Source organism: Parasteatoda tepidariorum, chromosome 8, assembly GCF_982258835.1.
Source record: "Parasteatoda tepidariorum strain Cologne lab strain chromosome 8, Ptep-v5.0, whole genome shotgun sequence".
NCBI classification, from domain to species: domain Eukaryota; kingdom Metazoa; phylum Arthropoda; class Arachnida; order Araneae; family Theridiidae; genus Parasteatoda; species Parasteatoda tepidariorum.
The window spans coordinates 10338273-10362380 of NC_141762.1; the positions used below are offsets into that span (position 1 = coordinate 10338273).

Genomic DNA, 24108 nt, shown 5'->3' on the forward strand with positions numbered 1-24108 from the left:
AAGTTATATCGATTTCAGATTTGACATCTGTCAAAAAGAAAGATCAAACTAATAAATAAACAGGGTATAATACTCCACTCTCTCTCAAAAATGAGTTTTTCCGATATTAGTATGTTTAGGTTAATTTAAATACCTATATGTAAGTATAAGAATACAATTTAAAAAAAAATTATTAAATTAAAAAAAGAATTTGTTGATGCGGTGTGGTTTATGTCTTAAAGAAACCTATTCGAACGTCATTCGTAATACCAAAGACAAAAAAGGGGAATTCCCGATTCCCGATCGTCGTTTGACTTGACGAACGGGAATTCCCTTCAAGTATTTGTCTGCGATGTTGTGGCGTTTGTTTTGTTTGTAGTTGTTAGTTTGTTACTGACTGTGCTCGAGCTCTGATAAAAAAAATAGTATTGTTTGATTAAATCGTCGTTTTGTCTGTTTTGTGTTAGCGAATATTTTCGTTATAAAATTAATTAAATAGTGAATTATAATATAAAATGTCGAAACGGTCATATCCTAGTGGATCTGAAAAAAGGAAAAAAGCTCTACATCAGAAAGAAGTAATTGAAAAGTTACCAAAATTAACATCATATTTTACTACTACTACTGGAGAAACTTCTGTAAGTAGCAATCAACTCATAAATGTTCCACATGATGACTCAGCTCAATTACAAATTGCGGGAATTTCTAAACCTTCATGTTCCAATTTTGAAAAAGAGATTGAATCAGAAAGCGACTATTCCTACAACGAAAGTGCAACGACTTCAGTGACTTCACTAAAACCGACAACTCCAACTGTGTCAATTGAACAGCAGTTTTCCAACACAGAAGAATTAATATCGCACGATCCCGCCGATTATTTTCACGAAAAGTTTGTTGAAATAAATCGCGAAATTTTAATTCGTAAGGGACCAGTATATTTTCAAAATAAAGATTCTGACTTTTCCGAGGCATCCAGAACATACAAAGATGGTAATAAATTAGTAACGAGATATTTCAACAAAGCATTATTTATTCGCAAGTTAAAGAACAATGAAAGCGTCGAAAGAAAATGGTTGCTGTATTCGCCTTCCAAATGCTCTGTATTTTGTTTTTCATGCTGCTTATTTAACCCAACTGATGTTAATCTTTGCTCTCGGAATGGATGTAATGATTGGAAGCATATTAATCACATAATTTTAACACATGAAAATAGCCCAGCGCATAAGCAATCTATGATGACTTATCTGGCACGAAGTAAAGCGGTTGGTAGAGTAGATATAGACTTATTATCTCAACATCAAAAGGAAGTGGATTACTGGAGAAACGTACTTAAACGGATTGTAGCTGTTGTAAAATTTTTGGCATCGAGAGGGCTTCCATTTCGCGGCGACAATGAAATCCTAGGATCTCCAAACAATGGAAATTATTTGGGTTGTGTGGAATTATTGAGTGAATTTGATCCATTTCTTGCAGATCACTTAAAAAAATTTGGGAATCCTGGAAAGGGTAACATTTCTTATTTATCAGCAAATATCTGTAATGAGTTTATTGAAGTAATGGGAAAACAGGTTCTAAAAAAAATTATAAATGAAGTTAAATCAGCAAAATATTTTTCCATAAGCGTTGACAGTACGCCCGATCTGTCTCATATTGACCAGCTAACTTTCATCATTTGATACGTAAAAGACTGTGTTCCTGTTGAAAGGTTTTTGAAATTTATACCTATTAAAGAACATAAATCTAAGTATTTAGCGGAGACCATCTTAAATTTTTTAGAGATACATGATATTCCCATAAAAGATTGCAGAGGACAAAGCTACGGCAATGCTTCAAATATGTCGGGAAAGTATAGTGGTCTACAAACAAGAATCAAGGAAAAATGTGAATTTGCCACCTTTATACCATGTGCAGGACATTCACTAAACTTGGTAGGTGTCCATGCTGCTGGGTGTGTACCGGAGGCATCACAGTTTTTTGAAATAGTTCAGAAAGTGTACAACTTTTTTTCGGGCTCTACCCACAGATGGAATATGTTAACAGAACATTTAACACAGATGGAATATGTTAACAGAACAGAAAGTTGTTAAGAGTCTTTCACAAACCAGATGGTCAGCCCTAGCTGATGCAGTAAGTGCTTTGCATGGGGGTTATAAAAGAATATTAGAAGCTTTAATCACCATCGCAAACGATACTGAACAGGCACGAGAAACAAGAGACGAAGCCCTTAGTCTGTCTAGAAAAATGGGAAATCTAGAATTTATTATACTGACGGAAATCTGGAGCACTATATTGGAAAGAATAGACAAAACAAGTAATTATCTTCAGAAAGAAACAATAACACTGGACGTTGCAACCAATTTGTTGACTTCACTTTATGATTTTATTACTAACCTCAGGGATAAATTTGATAACTTCGAATCATCTGCCAAAGAAAATAACCCAGAATCTGACTACAAGGATCTATCTCAAAGAACAAGACGTAGAAGCTCACGGCAGAGTTTTTTTGATGGCTCTGCGCCATCAGTCCAATTGAATGGAAAAGAGCGATTCAACGTAGAAACCTTTCTCCCAATAATCGATACCTTGAGTGTTCATCTAAAACAGCGACAAAGTTCATATGAGATCGTCAGTCAACGTTTTAGTTTATTTTTTCACTTAAAAACTCTGAATTCCGAAGAGATACGACAAGGATGCAAAGAATTTTCTCAAATCTATCACGAAGATGTAAATGAAAAAGAGTTAGAAATAGAATGTCAACATTTAAAAGAATACTTAATAAATGTTCAGAGTGAAAATGAAGCATCTAACAGTGTACAGGAAGTATATAATCTATTAAAGCAAAACAAAATTGAAGACACATTTCCTAACGTAGAAATTGCATTGAGAATATTTTTAAGCATGATGGTAACTAACTGCAGCGGAGAACGCTCCTTCTCCAAATTGAAACGAATAAAAAATGAATTAAGAAGTACAATGCTTCAAGAGAGATTAAATAGTTTGTCGCTGATGTCCATAGAATGTGATATTCTCAATACCATAGATTTTGAAGAAGTGATTAACGATTTTGCTCATCTTAAATCTAGAAGGGTACCTTTGCAATCAACATAGAATTAATCTAAGGATTTTAAGTTAAGCGAGTTACTTTTGTAGATTATTTTTTATATTTCCTATTTTTTTATAGCTAGTAACTAAATAAAAATAAATTTAGAACCTTGTTTGTCTTTCTTTATCTATTGTAACTAAATAGTGTTTTCTCAAGGTCATAGGGGCCCCATGATCCTAATGTGCCCAGGGCCTCAAATAGTTTAAAGACGGCCCTGGATAAGACATTCTGAATTTATATGACAATCTCAGATTATTTGCATGTGATGTAGATTTCTTCCATTACACTGCAGTTTTTGTTGGCCTAATCTCGAGAACAGAGGTTATCCAAAAGTAACAGAACAGAGCTACTACTGGATTAAATCCTCCATATTTGTTAGGATGTGATTTTTTCGTAAACGTAGAGCACGATTATTATTTGCAAGTTAAACGCCAATTGGTTAACATAAACGACAATTAAAAGGATTAGAATAATTCAAAACTTTCTAAGCGAAAATCAAAACACAAAGTTAACCCGACAAAGGGCTACTAGCCAACGTAAGGTACTCAAGCATCATGATATTTTATGTTAGTTATAATTTTAAAACCAAATTTAAAAGAAATTTAAACTATGGATATTTTTTTGTAAAATTATGTTTTCAAAACTAGCAAAAGAACGCAACAAATCATTAGAGCTGTAGATGCAAATATATTTCAAGTATAAGAATTGAAGTTCGAAAGGTGCCTGATATAATTCAAGTTCCTTTAAACACCAATTTCGCACATCCGCTAATCACTTTAAGTAGCATCTTACGCAAAACACGATTATTATTTGCAAGTTAAACGCCAATTGGTTAACATAAACGGCAATTAAAAGGATTAGAATAATTCAAAACTTTCCAATCCATAAATCAGGGTACAAACTTGAACCGACAAAGCGTTTAAAAAAAAAGACATCACAACAAATTGACAGGCATCATCAACAAGTAAACTAATAACATGCAGAAAAACCCGGAAGATGCTTATAAAAAAGAAGCTTTCGACGCGTCTCGTTAAAAGTAAAGAACAGGTGTATATGCCACGGCTCATCTCATTCTATATTGCCATGCAAGAAATAATAAAAATTACCATTACGACATGTAACGACATTGCAAGCACACACCTGATTACAATTTTTTACTTCTTTTTCAACGGTTGAAGTTACACTCCACTGAGCTAGTCATTTAACCTATAAATTAACTGATCTGAAACTGATTTATACGCAAGTTTATGCGTTTATGCGCAACTTTTTTTTTATTGTAGTGACGCATACGCCAAACGTTGGCTGAATATAGACTTGAGTTAATTTTAAAAAAAAAAAGAATAAAGTTTCGTCTAGTTACGATGAATCTAAGAAACCGTGCTTGACAACGCTTGATTTAACCGGAAAATGGTTCGAGATGGTGTTACCAGAAATTGAAATAGACTCCAAGGTGACAAGTGACGTAATATAAAACAGCCTGAAAATTGGATAATTAATTTTCGAAGTAGCAGACTTATAAAAGAAATGGTTGCGTTTGGATTACATTGGAAATTTTTTTTTTTCTGTTGCACGATATTTTTTTAAACAGATCTTATAGCTGATTACAAATCTGCAATTGCTTTGTTTCTCCAAGCTACAGTTTTTTTTCTTTTTAAAAAAAACTTACATTTTTAGTCGAAATGTATAACTTTAAAAACGTTTATATATATATATATACTAGGTCCATTTATGTGCTACTGACCGGTATATGTTTGCCTGGTATACTCCAAACACATTATTAATAACCATGGTTTGAATAAAATGTGATAAAGAATGCAAATTAATCAAATTGATTGATTTCCACTTGTAAGGTATATTTTTTGTGTTAGTAATATTCAGTTGGGCTAAATTAGTGAAACCTTAATGTTGGTAAATCTGCAAATATTAACAGTAAAAGACTATGCTCCGGACATTCATTACAGCGACTATGTGAATGTTGATATTCATTGGAGATAGTCTCCAATATCGATTCGAGTTCGATGTGCAATGGTTCGGTGTACATAAACAGTAAACAACTATGCTCCGGACGCGGTTTACCAATCCAGGGGAGTTTAACAACCTAGTCCCGTGCTTGCCATTTTCTTAAAAGAAAAAAAAACTTGATTCTTGACATTGTGTTAGTTCAGATAACAAGTTTTAAAAGAAATGATTGTGTAACAATTGGTGCCAACTATTGCCAAGATTAAAATCTAAAAAATAAAGAAAGCGAGTCGTAAAAGACCACTGCATTGTAAATTAGCGTTCCCGACATTCATCAAAGCGACTATGTGAATGTTGATATTCATTGGGGCTAGTTACTAATTTCGATTTTTCGATTCGAGATCGATTTGCAAGGGTCCGGTACACACAAACTAATGATAAACAACTATGTTCGGGACATACGACAAATCGACTATGTGAAGGTTGATATCTACTGGAGATGTCACTAATTTCGATTACAGATCGATGTGCAATGGTCCGGATATGCACACATTAATGATGAACAACTATGTGCCGGACATACAATAAATCGACTATGTGAAGAATATATTTATTGGAGATGTCACTAATTTCGATTAGAGATCGATGTGCAATGGTCCGGATATGCACACATTAATGATGAACAACTATGTTTCGGACATACAACAAATCGACTATGTGAAGGTTGATATCTACTGGAGATGTCACTAATTTCGATTAGAGATCGATGTGCATGGTCCGATATGCACACACTAATGATGAACAACTATGTTCCGGACATATAACAAATCATCTAGGTGAAGGTTGATATTTCCCGGTTAGTTATTAATTTTTAACTTTTACTCAATAAATTATATAATTTAAACCACAACACTCATGCCGTTTGTGTTAAAAGATTAAAATTTAATCAGATTTTAAAACGTGGAAAGAAAACATAAAAAAAAATTCCTGTATGAAGAGTTTAATAATAAAAAAAATAAATAAAATTATCATTTTGATGCAGAGCAGATAGTTTAACGAAATTTTAAACCAAGGCTTAAATAGTGAGCACGCATTGCTACCGCTAAAACTATGCCTTCATTTGCATAGGATCAAAGAATGTTAACCTTTTGTTTTGTTATCGAAAAAAAACCTTGAAACTCGAATTTTTTTTTTTAAACCTTCAGAAATGAAGGCTATCACGTAAAATGCACATTTTAAAAACATTATTTTGTGTTAACAGGAAATATTTTTTTAGATCTGCTAATCCCGCGGATTAATATGAGAGATTTAAGATTTAACATAAAGGTGAAATGTCAGACGTAACGGAGGCGCACAAATATGTTCTAAGCATTTTGTTTTATTCATTTTCTGAAACTGTTGTTCATATATGTTCTGTGTATAATATGGATAAACAAATCTCAAATCAATCCAAATCTCAAACCAAAATATATTACGGTAAAAACCCAAAGTTTGTTAAATCAGAGGTTTTACCGATAAAACCTAACTTATATCAAAGTGGCTTGGTGAAAGATAAAGTCATTTTATCAAGCTTTTGCGGTAAAAGCTGGAGTTACCAAGTCACTTAGGTAAATCCTAGATAAAATTGACCAGCCTTCGGGTGTTCACAGTAAGGCACGCAGACTACATTTAAAATTTTTAAAAAAAAATGTATGAGGGGCTGCTCATATACGTCAAATTTTTTTTAGAAATATATTTGACCTCTTCCTCTGCTATGTCACAAAGTGTCACCCTTTATCCCTTTGTCATATGTCGCATAACATCACACAAACACATACTAGCAGTTTAGAAATGATATACACGTTATGGATCATATTTCATATTCTATTTTTAAACCTGAACTATGCATTTTAACGACATAACAATGAAGGTCAGGTGTGTGTATGTGTGTGTTTTGGTGAAAAAAATGCAAAAACTATTTGTGTAAAAATTTTTAATCTACTGACTTGAAATACTCTAATTTTAATAAAAAAGTGCGATGTCATACCTTTTGATACATCCTCTCTCTTTTTTCCAAACGTTTCTACTTATTTATTTTTTTAAACGGCAATTGGAAGTATATTGAATTCAGCTAGTTTTGATGCGTATATTAGACAATTTTTGAATAATTTTGGTAAAAAAATAGATTAATTTTGGGTTTAAGATAAATTTAAGAAAATAACAAATTTTATTCTCAAACAATATTCCTATTCCCTAAAAATATCTGTTTCCAAAAATATTCTTACCCTGAGAATATCTTTCGGATATATATATATATATATTTTAAAATACTTATATCCTCTGACAATTTCTTTTTTCGATATAATCTCCAAAACATTACCTTATTCTCTAAAAACGTCAGTTTCTAATAACTTCAGAAAAAGATTTATATCCCCAAGGAAATATTTTCTGAAAGTATCCCTATCTCTTGGAAATTTAAAAAAAAAATTTCTATTCCTGAAAATATAGCAAATTACAGTCAGAAAATATATGTTTCTGATAAATCCAAATAAATAGAGGATATACTTTGTGCTGTGTGAACAAAGGTACATCTTTGCATGTGTATTATACAGGTAACTTTTGAAACAAAAACTATCTCCAGAAAATATCTCTAACTGTCCTCTGAAAATTTCTTTCGAAAATACTTCCGAAAATAATATTTTATTCTCCGGTGGAAAATATCCATTTTGTGGGTGATATTACTTATTGTGGATATTTTTCTTTAATGTAGGGATATTAATATTCACGTTAAAAAACTCAATTAAACTGGAATGTCTTTTTCCTTTATCAAATTATTTACAACAAAGTAAATACGTATCGGCTCAGAACAATCCGTTTACTATCACAACTCTGAAAAATAACATGATGCACGATCAAATAAATACACAGCTATTCCAAAACAAGGCAATCAAATAGACATCACAGTTGATTTTATTATCCAATCTCGACTGATTTCTACAACAGAACATTATCCCTAATAACCTCTAACCCAGAGCCCCAATAATGAAACGGAGGAGATTGACAGGTCACTTCAGAAGAAAGTCAGGGTAAATATTAGAACTCGTATCACAATAACTAATCGACGGGCATTGTTATTTCAAGACACCCAATATCAACCGTTAATACAATTTTTACTCAGAATCCAGATTTAATTGAAATGAATGATGAGCAGCTGCATTTTAGATAATTTGGTAATGTAGGCATGTGATGCTCAACATAGAATGTCTGCGTATGTTTCGTCAGCTGTCGTCTTTTATTTATTTTTCTCAACTAGTTCCATTCGAATGTTCCAGCTTTGAACAAAAAGCGTGGAACATTGTATTAATAAAGAACTGGGTAGTCAAAATTTACGATTTTTTTTTTAAAAATAAAAGTTGGATTTATTTGATTTAAATCGGATTTTTTCATATTTACCAGACAAATCATCCGATTAAATATATTAAAAGATCTTAATATCATTTAAAAACAATAATATGCAGCTAAAATAGTTGATTTTTCCAACTAATTATTTTTTTAAAAAAATTATTAAATTATTATTAATTAAAAAATAATTAATTAAAAAAATTAAAATTATTATTAATTCTAAAAATTATTTTTTAACTATTACAAACTAATCACTGAATAAATAAAATCAGGGTTATTTTTGTTCTAGCTAAACATCCTAAAATTTTCAAGACAGGGTGGCAATTTGTCAGTCAGATATCCAAAGAGTTAATTTTAGATCAGAATACATTAAAGAAAAAAAAAATGGCTAAGCTTCCCTGGGCAGAACAAGTCTTTCTTTAAGGTGATTTCTTTTTTTGCACATTCACATCATATGTGAAGAACTTTCGTTCAAAAATAACGTTGTTTTTGGTGCACTAACAAAAATATAAAAATATCTTTTCGTTTTTTTAAAACTTTTTTTCCTTTTTCGTTTTTTTTTTAATTATCAAAAAACTATATCAGTTAATATATCGACCATATTTGTTAAATAGTGAAAATAAAAACAGATTAGTAAGGTAAGAAAGCTAATATTTCTTGACTTAACTTGCAATAACTTCATTTCCCCGCAAAATGTAATAAATGTATTTTGTTGGTAAGCTATTTTTAAAAAGTAAACGTTCAGCTCCAACCTAAAAACCAATTAAATCCAGAAACTGAAATAACGAAATCACATATTTTTTTTCCCTCACACAATACTTTTATTGTACAAGAAACAATTAAAGCCTCTATTAAAAAAAAAGAACACTTAAGAACATTTGTTGAAAACCTCAACAAATAATAATAATGAGGAATTTAAACACCTTTAACACACCAATTTTGCATTCAAATATAAATTATCGTTTGAGGAAAACGAGGAAGCCATTTTAGCAATGAATTGGCGAGATTCTTTTAGCTAAGTCATTATTTTACTTCTATCTTTCATTGAAGAGCTTTTAACCTTCATTTAGTAGCATAGGGGTTATTAAGAACCCCAGACACCCAAAAGAGGTCAGTTTGCTCAGTTTCTAAGAATAACAGTTCTTTTGTAACAACTCGACCCACATAAAAATTATAGGAAAACATTTCAGAACAGTGACAGTTACGCAACACTTTTTTTAACAACTAATTCGTCTAATTTTGCCAGCAAGTCATCACTCGCAGAGATTTCCTTAATAGTGAAACGGAGTTTTATAAATAATTCGATTGATTTAATTACAAATATGAAAGTTTAATAATGTCTAATCTCACTTTATTACAGTCATAACAATACAATAATGTAATTTGATCACTTGAATGTGGAGCTTTGTTTTAGTTCACCTACTTATAGAGGGGGATTTGAGTCATCGTTATTATTTATCTATTTTTTTAATCTTGTTATTTTTACTTATCTATTTATACCTTCTTCCCCTTCCCCTTCCCCTACCTTGTTAAGGTAAATGCGGGTTCCACAACTAAAAGACACCCTGATAACTTTTCCTGTTTTTTTTCGTGTTCGGAATTAGTAAAAAAAATTTTACATACGAGAAAAGAAAAAACTGGAAAATGTAACAAAAAATTTACGTGTCGAAAATAGAAAAAAAAAAGTTTAATACAAGAAAAGAAAAAAAATTGTAAAAAAATTTTTTCGAAGAGTTTTAGGACACGAAAGGAAAACACCAAAGATTCCTTAGGAATATTTTACTCCAAATTTCATTAAATGAATATTAATTTATGAATTTTTATTTATGTAAGTTACCCCTTATATTTGAATTTACTCATAAAGTTAAATTACTACAGTAAAACTCAAAGCAAAAGCAAGGAAGGGGATGAAAAAAATTCTTACTTAGACATGGGAGGGGATTTGCAATTTGCTTATTTTTGCTGACCAGAATTGCCAAAAATAGGGTCGCGTAATATTTGAACCTTTAATGCACAATGTGCATCCTTAACTGTGCCAGAAATAATGATTTAGTTTTATTTAATTTGGTTTAATTTTAAATTTATTAATTAATATAATTTATTTCATTAATATGATTTACAAATTTGTCCCAGTCTGAAGAGAAGGAGAGGGGGTTCATGAAGTTATGGCAGTTTGTAACAAGAGAGAAGAAAAGGATAACAAGAAATGTTTTTTTTTTTTTTTTTTTTTTTTTTTTTCCTAAATCAAATTTTAGTTGAAATAAAAATATTTAAAATTAGAGGATTAAATATTTTTAAATTGTTTATTTTAAATTTTTTAATTCAAAATAAATACATGTCTAATCATTATTATGCACATGAATATAATTACAAAATACTTAGTAAAAACATAAAATTTCAAAACATAACTAACAAGTGCTTTGTTTCGCAAAAATTTAACATCTGTTTTTCAATTGACATTGCTAAATGACATAATGTGATAAGTGTGTCAAATGACATTATGTGACACTTTAGTGTCACTTATGACAAGGGGGTAGGAGGGCTCAGAAATATTTTTAAAAAAAAGAGTGCAACCTCATTTATGATGTTATTTTAATTTTATTACCCGTGTTGAACAGCTGATCCAATTCAGAGTTTACGACTACCAATGCTCACCTCCAAAGTCGTGTAATTTTGATTCGAACCAAGAAGACAAGAGAACTTCTAGATCACGCATTGGACAAACTTGCCATCGTGGAGGACGTTTTGATGGAACTAATCCGAAGACTTATATGAAGAGGAAAACTACGAAAACCTCCCACGGTTAGACCAACAGCAAGAGGATTTTAACTCACGATCCATCTACCACAGAGGATGCCACAACTAGCGAGCGGGGAGCGGAATTCGTATTAACCAGCCCCCGCTGGGATTTGAACCAGAATCACCCTATGAGGAAGCGAACGCTCTATTCCTAATATCATGACGGCGTATGTTACTTTTGGGAGAAAAAAAGCGAGTGATAACTGTCCCAACATCTACAGATTCTTTATGAAGCATTTCAAAGAATAAAATTGAAATTTTGGATCGCTAATTTTATACATTTGTCTGTTGTTAGAATTTAAAAATTTACTTCATTTATAAAGTGATGAAAACTGATTTAAAAGAAGATAAAAAATTTTTTTTTTCTTTTAATGTAAGTTACATGAAACCTATTCATCTTTTTAAAAAAAAATCAAAATTCAGCAATAAAACTAAATAACTTTTCTGAAAATGCTGATTTCAAAATTGTTACAAGTATAATTTCGATAGAAGAAATATCGATATATTCTAGAATAGATATATTCTAGAATCCTTGTATTTTGCAAGCTACGATAGATACTGCCCAGTAAGGTAAGGAACCTCTTTAAAGAGTTGATAGAAAATCAATTTTTTTAACAGAAGTCCTTAAAACGAAGCCATTAAAACCATAATATCAAGATCTAAACTTAAAAATATACCTATATAGAAAAAAAAACGAACGTTTTTTGAACAACGTATAAAAATGTCAAAATAAAGCAATAAAATTTTTTTTTCAGTGTTTGCTTACCTTAAATCTTGTTTTTCGACATCGATTGTATTTCACATTCCATAAAATCAATAAAACATCTAAAATAGCGCCCTTAGATGTTCTCCCAGAAAAACAAAAGAAACAATTCACTCGGTCAAACAAAAAAAAATTTTGCACTGGGAATTTCCTTCGTGTGATCAGCTAGTGTTATCTAATACTAAAATAGATCTTCAAGAAATAAACTTTACGAGTTCACTAGTAGCTTTAAATGAGTTGAGTAAGACCGTTTTTATGAACTAAAGATTAACCTCTGCAGATAGGCGGAGAAATAAAAGAAAAATTGGTTATAAAAATTTCATAACAAGTGATAAAAAGCTTGTTTTAACCAGTTTAAAATAGGTGATAGTGCTTTGAGCAAATATATTACGAGGCAACAAATATCGATAAATATTATATCATATCTTACTTATATATTTAAATGATAAATTTATCTTCATTGCGCAATTCAAAATTTTTTTGATGCAAATTGAAAATTACAATGACTACAGTTACATGAAATTCATCAACGGTTTAAAAAAATTAAATAATTGAATTGATAAGCAGTTGAATTTTTAGCAACCTCATAGAATAAAAATATATTTGACTTAAAAAATATATTTCTGTAACTACGTTGCCAGATTATAAAATATAATAGAGGATAGAGTGAATAAAGGAGAAATATGATAATTTCGATAGAGATGAACAATGAAATAAATTATCTCAAGAAACTGATTCGGTATGATATTATCTGAATAAAAACTTCATTCATTACAAAAAGATATAAGTAGGAAATAACAGTTGACATGTTTCAAGCTCTCAAAAACAGGCACCCTTTTCGTGTCCAAGATTTTGTGTATAAATTTAGTTTCGACAATACCAATATTATTTCCACCCCAGTCACATCAGCTCATCTTGATGACTTGGGATTTTGTTTTATTCTTATGAATGCTGATTTCCTTGTTAACGACATTTCTTCACAACCTCTCCATGGCACGTGGAAATGCATTTTACCCTGATTTGCCACGACGGTTTTTCTTGTTCGTTATTTTATACGTCTTTTTTCTTTTCCCGGCTACTGTTGTTTTTCACGTTTTGCTTCTCACCTATATTTTTTCCATTTTTTCGTTGGCAACTTCATGTTTTAATATTTCAAATCACTTTTGCTTCTTCTTATTCACGTGTGACAAGTCTTGAAAAAGGGAGCCGGCTTTTGTGCGTTTGAAACATGTCGACTGATGTGTCTTACCTATATATTTTTGAAGAAAGGGAAAGTTTTAAGTTTCATTTAGAAATTTTTGATTGTATTGTACTGAGTGTAACATTTTAATGATGTAAGGGCTGGAAATTGTTACACTGTATTAACAAACTTATATTTAATAAAAAAATTTACGGAATTACTGGAAAATATTAATATTAACGCACACTGCCACATACATATATGCATCCTATTATACACTCTATATTCTGTACATTGACTTTCTATTCACCAATTTTCGTTTCAATCGGACAACTCCTTCTTGGTGCGTCGATTTTTTTGTTATAGAGTGTAGAAAGATTCTTAACGGAATATTTTGAAACTAGAAAACTAATATAAATGATACAGAGAATTCACTTGTATATTTTTTTAATTAATTTTTCGAATAAACCAAATAAATTTAGGAATTTATGCACGTTCAATAATTCAATCAAACTAGGCTTAAAAACGTTCAAATTTGATGAGTAGTGACCGGTTTTTTGATGTCCTAAAAATGCACTTAAACAAAGCAAACTGTCCTTAAAAATGACCTATTATTTAAGCAAAAATAATACATTGAAACAATGTTTTCATGTTTAAAATCACTTTCATTCACGACAAAATATGTAAAACAATCCACTATGTTAATTGAACTCTGAAATTTATGTTAAAAGATAAAAAGATAACAAAAAAAGTAAAATATAACGTAAAATGTTTGTCGAAACTGTTTTCTTAAGATCATAACTCTTTTTTTTTAACCAATAAAAACTTAACTTTTAACCATCATGAGTTTCAGTCGATTAAAGTGCAACTCAGACTCCTAAATCCTGTTTCTAACTCAAGAATCTCTTACAAAAACATCGAACGAAAGGGAAAAGGTTTAGAGCAGCCGCATCCTTGCCAAAAAACCAGAGGCAAGGTTGAAGACCTTCCATAGGAAGGGCAGACTTATAAATAACGTCGTAAGAAAAAAAAAATTTAATCCGAAAGAAAAAAAGAACCAGCAGTGAGAATCCGTAACTTGACCCAGAGAGGAAATATGGAAAAAGTGGAGCGTGGAGACTAGCAGGTCCCGACTGGTTGGTTCGTAAAGGTAGATGAAGAGTTGATAAGTAATCTGAGTTACGATTTGAAGGGCGCAAAAATTATTCTTTATCAATTATAACTGTTTTTGAGAGATTGGTCCGGCACACACACGAAAAAAAATTGAGATTTACTGTCAATTGTAAAAAAAATTATGTGTTTATTTAAATTAAAAAGCGAGAAAGTTTATTTTTATTTTTTTTCCCTTATGACTTTTTCAACTTAAAGAATTACTAAAAGTTAAATCTTAATAACTACAAAAAATGACGGTATGAAATTTGGGATACCATTTGTTTTGGGATATTTTTGAAATTCTTACCGCAAATTCTGAATAATCAAATTGAAAAATTATCCTTTAGGTTTTGATACAAAATTTTTTAAAAAAAGTTTCATTTTTAAACTTAATTTTTTTAAAAAGTTGATAATAAATTATGTTAAGGAAATTTATATTCAATATATAAATGAAAAATTGATAAATTTTGAAGCATAATATTTGCTAATACATAAAAAAAACTAAATGCGTTATATTTTATTTATATTTTTTAGTCATTTTAATATATTTTTAGAACATTTTATAGATTTGTGATAATAGGTGCATTTTATTATAATTTCAGAATATATTATAATAGATTTACAAAACAATTACGGAGATTATAAAATTTATCATGTTATAGAACAGCAAAAGAGTTAAATTAGATGCATGCATTTTTAAAATAGTTTCAAACATTTTTCCACTTTAAAAAAAAAAAAAAATAAAAAAAAAAAAAAAATAAAACAATTTCTTTTTTTTTCCAATATGGATTTTATACAATTAATTACCATTATAAGTTTCGTATTTTAAATTCATCCATATCCTTCTATTTTATTAAAATTATTATTTATCGTTGCATGGTTTTATGAATAACTGATATGCTTATTAGATAAATGCAGCAAAATTAAACACTAAAGATTTAATCTGACATTTGTTTACATGAAACTAATAATTCTTCTAAAAGCATTAATATCATTGTTTACAAAAGGCTTATTAAATTTAAAAAATTTCAAATTCGAACACGAAATACGCTGATGCTGGAAGTTCATTCAGTAATTAGTCGCCGATGGTGACCAGCTTGGTCACCTTTCAAACTTATCTCGTACAATATGCAAATTTTAATGGTAACTAAGTCAAATGCACAGCACAATTGTATAGAAATATTCTAATTCTTTTACCCCTTTTTCAATACTAACACCTTAATTAGTTTTAAACAATATATTAACTAAATTGTTCCTTCACAATCTATAAGAAATTTTTTTATGATACTTTAAATAATTAGAGTCAACTTTATGTGTTGTGTATTGGTTCTCAGCTTTCACAATTAGTCACAGATTTATTTTTAGTGAACCACAATTACATAAAGGCTAAATTTATATTTCAAAAAGTAAATGCTTTAGAAAAAAAAATATTTTACACATAGTTTAATATCAATATCTTATAAATTTCCAAAAAGCATCAAAACTAGGTTACTTAAAAAATTGACTATACCGAAACATTTTTTAATTGTGCCTAATTTCGACGAATTAATTATTTAGAATGATACAGTGTCATAAACTAAGTCTGACGCTAAAGCTAGAAGGAAAAAGATCTCTAAGGTACACAAAAACAGGCTTTTATTTTATCTGAAATAAAGAGCTTGATAGACTCTTTTACATAAAAAATAAATGAATTTTGACTCCTTAAAATTTAATAATTGCTATTATTTAGTTCAGTTCACTGTTTGGAAATTCGTATAATAAGCATATACCCTTTCAAATAAGGAGCTTCTTAAAACTTTTGCACATTTAATAATGAGTTTTGTATATTTAGTTTTTGAAACATATAATGATTCGATATTATAGGAGTATGAATTTCAGTACAATACCAAATGAACTTAATAGCTTACTACAGAACTATACGCTACTTATTAAATCTATGGTAAACCACTGAGGAAACTAAGTAAATTTTGTTCAGTACTATCTCAAGTTTTCAACGATTAAACTAAAGAAATTATTTGTAATATTTATTTAAAAAATAAAATAATCTAACTTAGTAAGAGAAAATTAATTCAACTTTATTCCATACAATCGCTGCCAATTTTAAATCTCAACAAATATAAATTAACACAAATTGTATAAATCTAAAAGATATAATAATAGTAATAAATTTCATCTCAATACAATCGCAAACTTCCTACTTTAACCCTTGACACAGAGGGAACACACGTGTCCCTTTAATGTATTTTTTTCCTGAAGCTCTTATTACCAGCAAAAATAAATTGTGGTCTTTTTAAATTATTATAAAACAGACTAAAATAGTTATTAAAAAAACTGTTAAGTTATCGGCGTTATATTTGTATTAAAACATAAAATCCAAAAAAAGTAGTTAGAAAAAGAATTTTTTTTTTCATTCATATTCAAAAATTTATCAATAGCTGACTTTGTAAATTAAAAAAAATTTGAACGATGAATAACTGTTTTTCTTAGATCTAAACAACTGCAAATAAGAGCGAATTCTTTTTGTTTGGAGGCGAGTCGTGTTTTTAAGATATCTTTAACTCAGAAAAAGACACCGGTGTTTCATACAGCATTTCATAACTGTAGATTATTAAAATGCTAAATGTAATATTTTTCGCTTATTTTGACCAAAATTAATACAAAATAATTAAAAAGTATGAAAAATGTTTTAAAAAAAAATTCTACGTCATAGGGCTAAAGCTCAACACATAAAATTATCAGGGGGACCGGAAAGTAATGTCATTTCGGTGCATTTGATTTTTGCTATCAAGATTTTATTTTTAATCAATAATGTATTCGCTCTTGTTAGCAACAACCTTTAAATGCCGGATAGAAAAAAATGAATTGGTTTTTAGACTAACGAATATTTAATGCGCTGAAGTGCCATTACTTTCCGGTCCCCCTATTAGTATAGGTCTATATGTAGGATAAATAACTCAAACCGCAAGCAGGAAACAAATTCAATTTGAAAAAAATATGGAAACAGTGATATTCGAAACTTAAAATCTTTAACTTACCTCTCAGACTTCTTGTGATGCTTTTGAGACTTTCCATGACTTTTTTTAGTCATAACATATATGGGTTCCCTCAAAGGATCAGGATCGCAGAACAACGGAGTTCTGTTCTCACATTTCTGGTGGTATCTCAACCAAACAAATCGATCCAAAGAGCTTGTTCTTCGCACAAGTTTCGTACCACTGCGTCTCTTAAGTTCAGATCTAGATCGCGACGAAATCTTATCCAAGTCGTGAAGAAGTGTCGTCGACAAGTGGTGTTTCGAAACACTCTTTGACTTTGTTTTTACCTCTCCGTTTACCCATTCTTGCCGATAGCACAGCGCTAAGTTATCCTGATAACATTCCACTGGAGCGTCAGTCACCAGCAAGTCCCTCCAAGAAGACTTCGATGACTTTTGGGACGAGCTGGACGATTCCAGATCATCAGTAATCGAAAAATGCACTTTCTTTACTGGTACAACTGGGGGAGTGACCGCTTGGACGTTACAATCCACATCGTCTTCGAGAGAATCATAATCGGGAGTCGGTGTCTTTGGTGGTGAAGGTGACATCGACCCAACACCAGAATCGGTTTGGGCTAAGACATTGCTTTGGGTGCAAGAGGTATCCTTTTCTTTGAGTTCGTCAACATTTGATGGAAGAACAATGACAAGGCTGTATTTGTTGAGTTTAGATGAAGGTTGCGTCGAGTCAACAGAATCCACCTTGCTTCTATCCCAAATACAGCTAGAGTCAATATCTACAGCGGATGGCATTTGCTTCGAACGGAACTGAGAGCTATTGCGGTAATCCTCGCCAAACCATGAACCTGACGTAGAATCGCATTTGGTTCTACTCATTGTTTAGATTACGTAAGAGGTTTCATATCAAAGTAAATTTGTATAGCAAAAGGATATTACTCTATTTCGAACTTTTTCCGGGTTTTAGTCTCCTTTCCTTCTAAAGCAAACCTTTTTAGTAGAAATCTTCTGTTTTCATTTCACAAACACTTTTTATCTAAAGTTTTCATTCATATCTCTAAGTTAAACACAAATGAAAGTTCAATCAATCGTCACTGACTGCGTATCGTAATTCTCTTTAAGCTAAAATAAATAGAAGTTGCGGAACTGTTTTTGGAGAGATAAGTTGAGCTACTAAATGACAACAAAATAAAATATCATTTTCTCAACTTTTTATGCTGATCGTTTGCATTTGATAAGTAAACAAATTCTCCAATTTTTTTTCTCACATGAAACTGCACAATATATCGTCAATTTTCTCAATAAAAATTACAGAAAAAGTTTTTCAAAAAATTCCAAATACGGATCCGCTGGTCTTCTAAATCAAACAAAAATCAGAATCGAATTACAGTTGGGAATAAAAATTCTAAAATTATCGTTTGGCACACATAAAACATAACGCACGATTATTCACCATTTATTTTTGACACACTAGCATAGTGGACAACTTCAACGACATGCAATAATATCCAGATGAAAACAAACACACACTGACTCAGAATGACAACAATCCGCGACTACGGCCAGCTGAAACATCTGACGAGGCTTCACTGATGCCAGAATACAATTTCTTATTTTCCTTCTCTCTGAACTTCCAATAACTAGTTGCAGTTCTTTTTTCACGAGGAAACCATGATAGATAGGTCACACAAATCTATCAGGTGGAACTAGCTCTCGAGTTAGTAGTGTCTGGTAGAACTCGAAATGAAGTTTTGGCGCAATATTCGACGCAGAGAGAAGTTCGGAAACTACAAGTCACGGCTTTCTTTTCTTTTTTGTTTTTCATTTTCTTCTACCTCGCGCGTGCTCGCGTTTTTCCTCATTTGAATGCTAAGCCCCGCCCCAAAACAGTGTCGTGGTTTGACGATATCACGACTATCACGTGCTCTATTAGTACATCATGAAATGAAGAAATAAAAGTGTTTTTTTCGGTTTAATAATATATCTTAGTAAATGTCAGGATAAATAAAAGCTCATAAAACAAAAGAAAAGGAAAGTAACAACAGATATTATATAATAAAGCCATCTCTAAAGCTTCTTTTTTAAGAAAAAAAAACTACATGACAAAAGCTTCTTTTTTTAAAGATACATTAATTCTACATTCATGTTTAATAATTATTCTATAAATTTAATTAGTGTTTTAGTAAGCAAATAAGGCAAAATAATAGTTCTGATATAAGTATTTAATATAAAAAATGTTTAGACAGAAAAGTTCAGGAAAATTAGAACTTTAAATTCTTTTTTATTAAGACAATTTTTTATATTTTAATTTAATAATATGCTAGTAAGCAAATAAGTAAAATTAATAGTTATAAAATGAGTATTTAATGGAAGAACTAGTAAACAGAAAACTTATTTCAGGAAAATTAGAATTTTTAATGCACTAATTTTGAATTTTCCATTAATACGTCTTTTATAAATTTAATAAGTGTTCTAGCAAGCAAATGAGATAAAGCAATTGTTCTTAAATAAGTATTAAATTATGAAATAAGGAAATTTACAATTTTAAATGATAATTCTAAAATTTTGACTCATAAATATTGTATAAATTGAATAAAGTTCTATTAAGCTAATAAGATAAATAGTTCTGAAATTAGAATTTTAAACGCAATAGTTCTAAAGTTTTAATTCATAAGTATATACGCTGATGTTTTAATACATTTGTGACTACCAGTACATATTGTTTTAAGGTAATTCATCTGTATTGAATTTTTAAGATGTTAGGTTTCTTAACATTAAAATGGGTAGATACCTAAAAACAAGAAGTTCTTACAAATATTATTGTATTTCTGCTATCACTTCTATAAATTAAAACCCTGATGTAGACAACAAGATGTTTTTCTCTATTGTGGTAGTACCGAGTAGGAATTAAGGAAAATTGAAAAAAGTACCCAACTGAAAACATCACAAAGGAACAGTTTGTAAAAATGTCCATTTTCGAAAAAGCATGGCGAGAAGGCATTGTATTGATGTTTACATAAGAAAAATTATAGCTTTCCACCATTTTTGCTAATTTTGGCAAAACATAAAAAAACAGGGATTTTTGAAAATATTAATGATTAGTATTTCTTTTTAAATGATGCTTTATTTACTTTATTTATTTATATTTTTTAATTCTGTGTTATGCAGCAAAATCGGTCACAACTCCTCTACGGGCAAGAACGTCTGCTTTTCCTGCATTGTGTTAAGGTTGCTTCTCTGCCGAGCAAACGGGTTTCCGCTTTCTGAAAAATCTGAGTATAGAGGAAAAACTATTTAAGGCTGTTCTTCGAAAGCTCCGTCGTAACATGAAATGATGCTTTTTCGCGAATAATATGCTATTTTTATAACTGCCGTGAGTTTACAACTGTTAAGTCAAGTTTAGCTTATCGACAGTCAGCGCTGTCTACGCTTATTTTTTTGAAAATGGTGCAAAACGTCAATACGGTGAAAAGTCACAGTTTTGTGAAAATTAAAAGCGCTTGCGCTCTAATTTTTTAATATCTGAACTACTCCAAACTAACTATTTAAAACTTACTCCAATGCTGCATTACTTGGGCACATAAAAATTTGCCAATACTGAAGATAAGGCAGTGATTTTGATAATTTTCATTCAGGTGGAAAAATGTCGCCAAATTTTCGGTCTTTAAAAAGTTTACTAAATTTTAAAATCTTAATATTACTTATTTGTTCTAAAGCCCAGGTATTTCTTCACGGCAAGATTATATACTTGTATATAGTTTAAAATCATCGTATTGCTTCAAATGTAAAGGCACTTAAACTATGTTTTTTTTTTATTTCCCTTGGCGACAGAGCTTCGAAAAAAAAATTAACTTCATCGTTTGCTGAGGGGTCATAAGTTCATTGAATTTGCCATTTGTTCCAGGATTTAATGTATCCCTGATAGAATCGATTATAAAATGAGTGATTCAAATATGTATAAAGGGAAAACTATAAAGAAATGTTTGAGCAACGTTCTAAAATAACAGTGTAAACATTAGTGATTTCATGTCTAGGTTAAAGATTTTTTTCGCTGCACAATTTAGCAGAGCGAAAACTATTAGCAAAAGATATATGATTTATTGCAGTCACATTTCACCGTTTTTTTCTTCTTCTTTTTTCTTCAAATTTTGAATTGGTCAAAATTTTAAAATATTGCGGTTGCAAAATCTTGTCATTTTTAACCCACCTCAGAAGACAAGGGAATTCTGGAATCGAGCATTGTGTGAAACTTATTTCCCATAAGACTATGTTAAACTACACTAACATTAACAAATTACTAGTATCATTACGCAATTATATTACTAGATTACTACTACATTAACATAAACTCACATTAACGTTTCATAACGAGGAAAACCACGAAAGCCACTCATGGTGAGCCCGACAGCTTTAATGCAATGCGATTGCTTTACGATAGATTTCGAGAAAAGTGGCTTAACAAGTATTGTCTCTCTGTTCCTCATAATATGAACGGTAAAATAGAATTTCAAAAAACTAATAAAACGAAATTTGTTTTTGAAAAAATTTATTTTTGAAACAAATAGTTACAGAACACAGAAATGCCTAACATATAAAAGTCGCGATTTTGAATTTTTTTATCGCTTACGTGGATTGTTTTGCACGGTAGTATACAGTCTGACTTCATTACTTTTTATTTTATTATTATTTTATATTTAGGATTAGGGGATTCAATTAATAATGTATGTAAATTAATATAGAGATTATTTAAATTTTCTTCGGATCTGCCATCTGTAACAAAAAAAATCCTTTTTTTTCTTAAATTTTTTCACCACTGAAGTAAGAATTACGTGCATTTTGTTAATTTTTTTTCTATCTTTCTTTCTGAGACTTTGTTCTCAATTTTCTTAATTAAAATTAACTGTAGTATCACGTGGGAAATGTTGAAAAAATGCTTATATTTTCAGCCGTCTTAAGCATATTTCATGTATTGTAACTGAAATCATAGAACGTTTTAACGAGACATTATAAAAATAGTTAAAATATAAACCTCCGGCGAATATCAGTAACTAAACTTTTAAAGATTTCCAATTTATCATCCCACTTTATTATCTTGTTATCTTGTCACTAATATCATCCCACTTTATTATCTTGTTTTTTTTTTTTTTTTTTTGTTTTTTTTTTTTTTTTTTTTTTTTTTTATCGTTTTATTGGTAATCCGCCCAACTATTGGTCAGAGAGGCGAACGGAGCATACGAAGTAAAAGAAAAAAGTTTTGGGGATAGACGAAAGACAACGAGCAGTATTTAAAATAAACATTTAAATAGCTAATATTTAAAATAAATTTTAAAAAGTCAAAAACATGAAAGATAGAGTTTTGAAATAAAATTAACGTGCCATGAGCTAGCAGGCAGCAGCGCCCCAGTATTCTTCAAAATTAATATTTTTTTTAATCTCCGTTTATAGCTCCACAATCCTTTTAATCCTTGCAGATGTACATAAAATTCCTAAATACATTCTTTAGGTGTTTTAGCCGTAAAGGATTAAATTGCGAATAATTAATTATATATCAGCATATGCAGGAAAAAAATGAGTTTTGTGAGTTTGAGTTCTTAATCCTAAATTCTATTGTTCGGTTTCCAAAATTTCAATGTGTTGTATTTCATGCGTGTGTAAACTGTTAAAACTATATTTTGCTAAGTTTTTATGAAAACTTCGAATTTGATGCAATTTCGTTATTAAGGGTGCGTAGCCAAATTTTTCAACCAAAAATAAGCACCTTTTAAGCACTTTTCAAGCACTCAAAAATATTTCTAAGCACTCTTAAAAAATACAATTAGGCAGGGTTGGCAAGTTTTTGATAACTGACGGTTTTATCCGGATTTAACCGTCATGTCGAAAAGAAAAACTTTTAGCATAGTTTTTGACAACTGTCGAAAATCATGAATTTTTGAATCGTAAAACGAATGGCATCTTCATACGCTAAGGACCGACGGTACGCCGAAATAGATAGGGTTTGAATTAATTGTGAAAACGTTGAATAGAACAAACAATATGAACAGTGTCTTTTTGCATAATATGTGGCGAAAATCAACAGGGTAAAGGAAAAATTAAGCACCTTTTAAAAAACCCCAATGAAAAAAGCACCTTTAAGGGTTTTTAAAAGACGTAAATTGAAAATAAGCACCTTCAAGCGCTTTTTAAAAACGCTACGCACCATGCTATTTCATTTCGAATAATAAATATTTAATTGAGATTATTTAATGTTCCAATTATATGTATACTCCAGTCAAAGTTTCAAAAAAAAAGAAAAAAAAAGGAAATAATAATAGTTGAAACACCATCAGCGCACGAACGTTTTTTATGCATCCAATTTGCGTTATTTCTGTTGACAAAGCGTTAATGACAGCGCAACTCTTATCATCCTTTTGTTATTTACAGTTTTTTTCTTCTTTACATACATTAACTCCTCTTTATTAAATATTGCTTAAGCGGGGTTTTAACGTAACTTTCCAAGAAATGTACTCACATTTGATCCCTCATTTTAATGAAAACCGTAAACAAAAAAAGAATAACCAAAACTTCAACTAAAGGTTGCATAATATCCTGCACAGCCAATTTCCTAGAACACGTTTAAACGAAACGACCTTCAAATTTATTCCAATACTTGCTTAATTACAATGTGATTTTCGAAAGTTCAACCCTTTAAGTAAAGCGATCGAAAACACTTCCAGCAAATCGAACCGGCTATAGGTTTTTTCTCAGGTGTGAAAATCTGACCTTGAAAATAAATAAATAAAAATATTTAATTAATTCGC

At 30.3% G+C, this 24108-nt stretch overlaps 1 protein-coding gene across 6 annotated transcripts in view; it reads right to left on the minus strand.

The window, feature by feature from the left end:
* Positions 1–24108, minus strand: part of LOC110281931 (Brefeldin-resistant Arf-GEF family protein schizo) — a 360600-nt gene that overhangs the window by 102810 nt on the left and 233682 nt on the right. For 2 of the 6 annotated variants that reach the window (XM_043046169.3, XM_043046168.3), the window contains exon 1: positions 17352–18902. The exons of the other annotated variants lie outside the window; for them this stretch is intronic. In XM_043046169.3, coding sequence (XP_042902103.1) covers positions 17352–18190 — 839 coding nt within the window. In that variant the 5' untranslated portion in view covers positions 18191–18902. Of the gene's footprint in view, positions 1–17351; positions 18903–24108 lie in introns of those variants that run through there. 6 annotated transcript variants of the gene reach the window in all.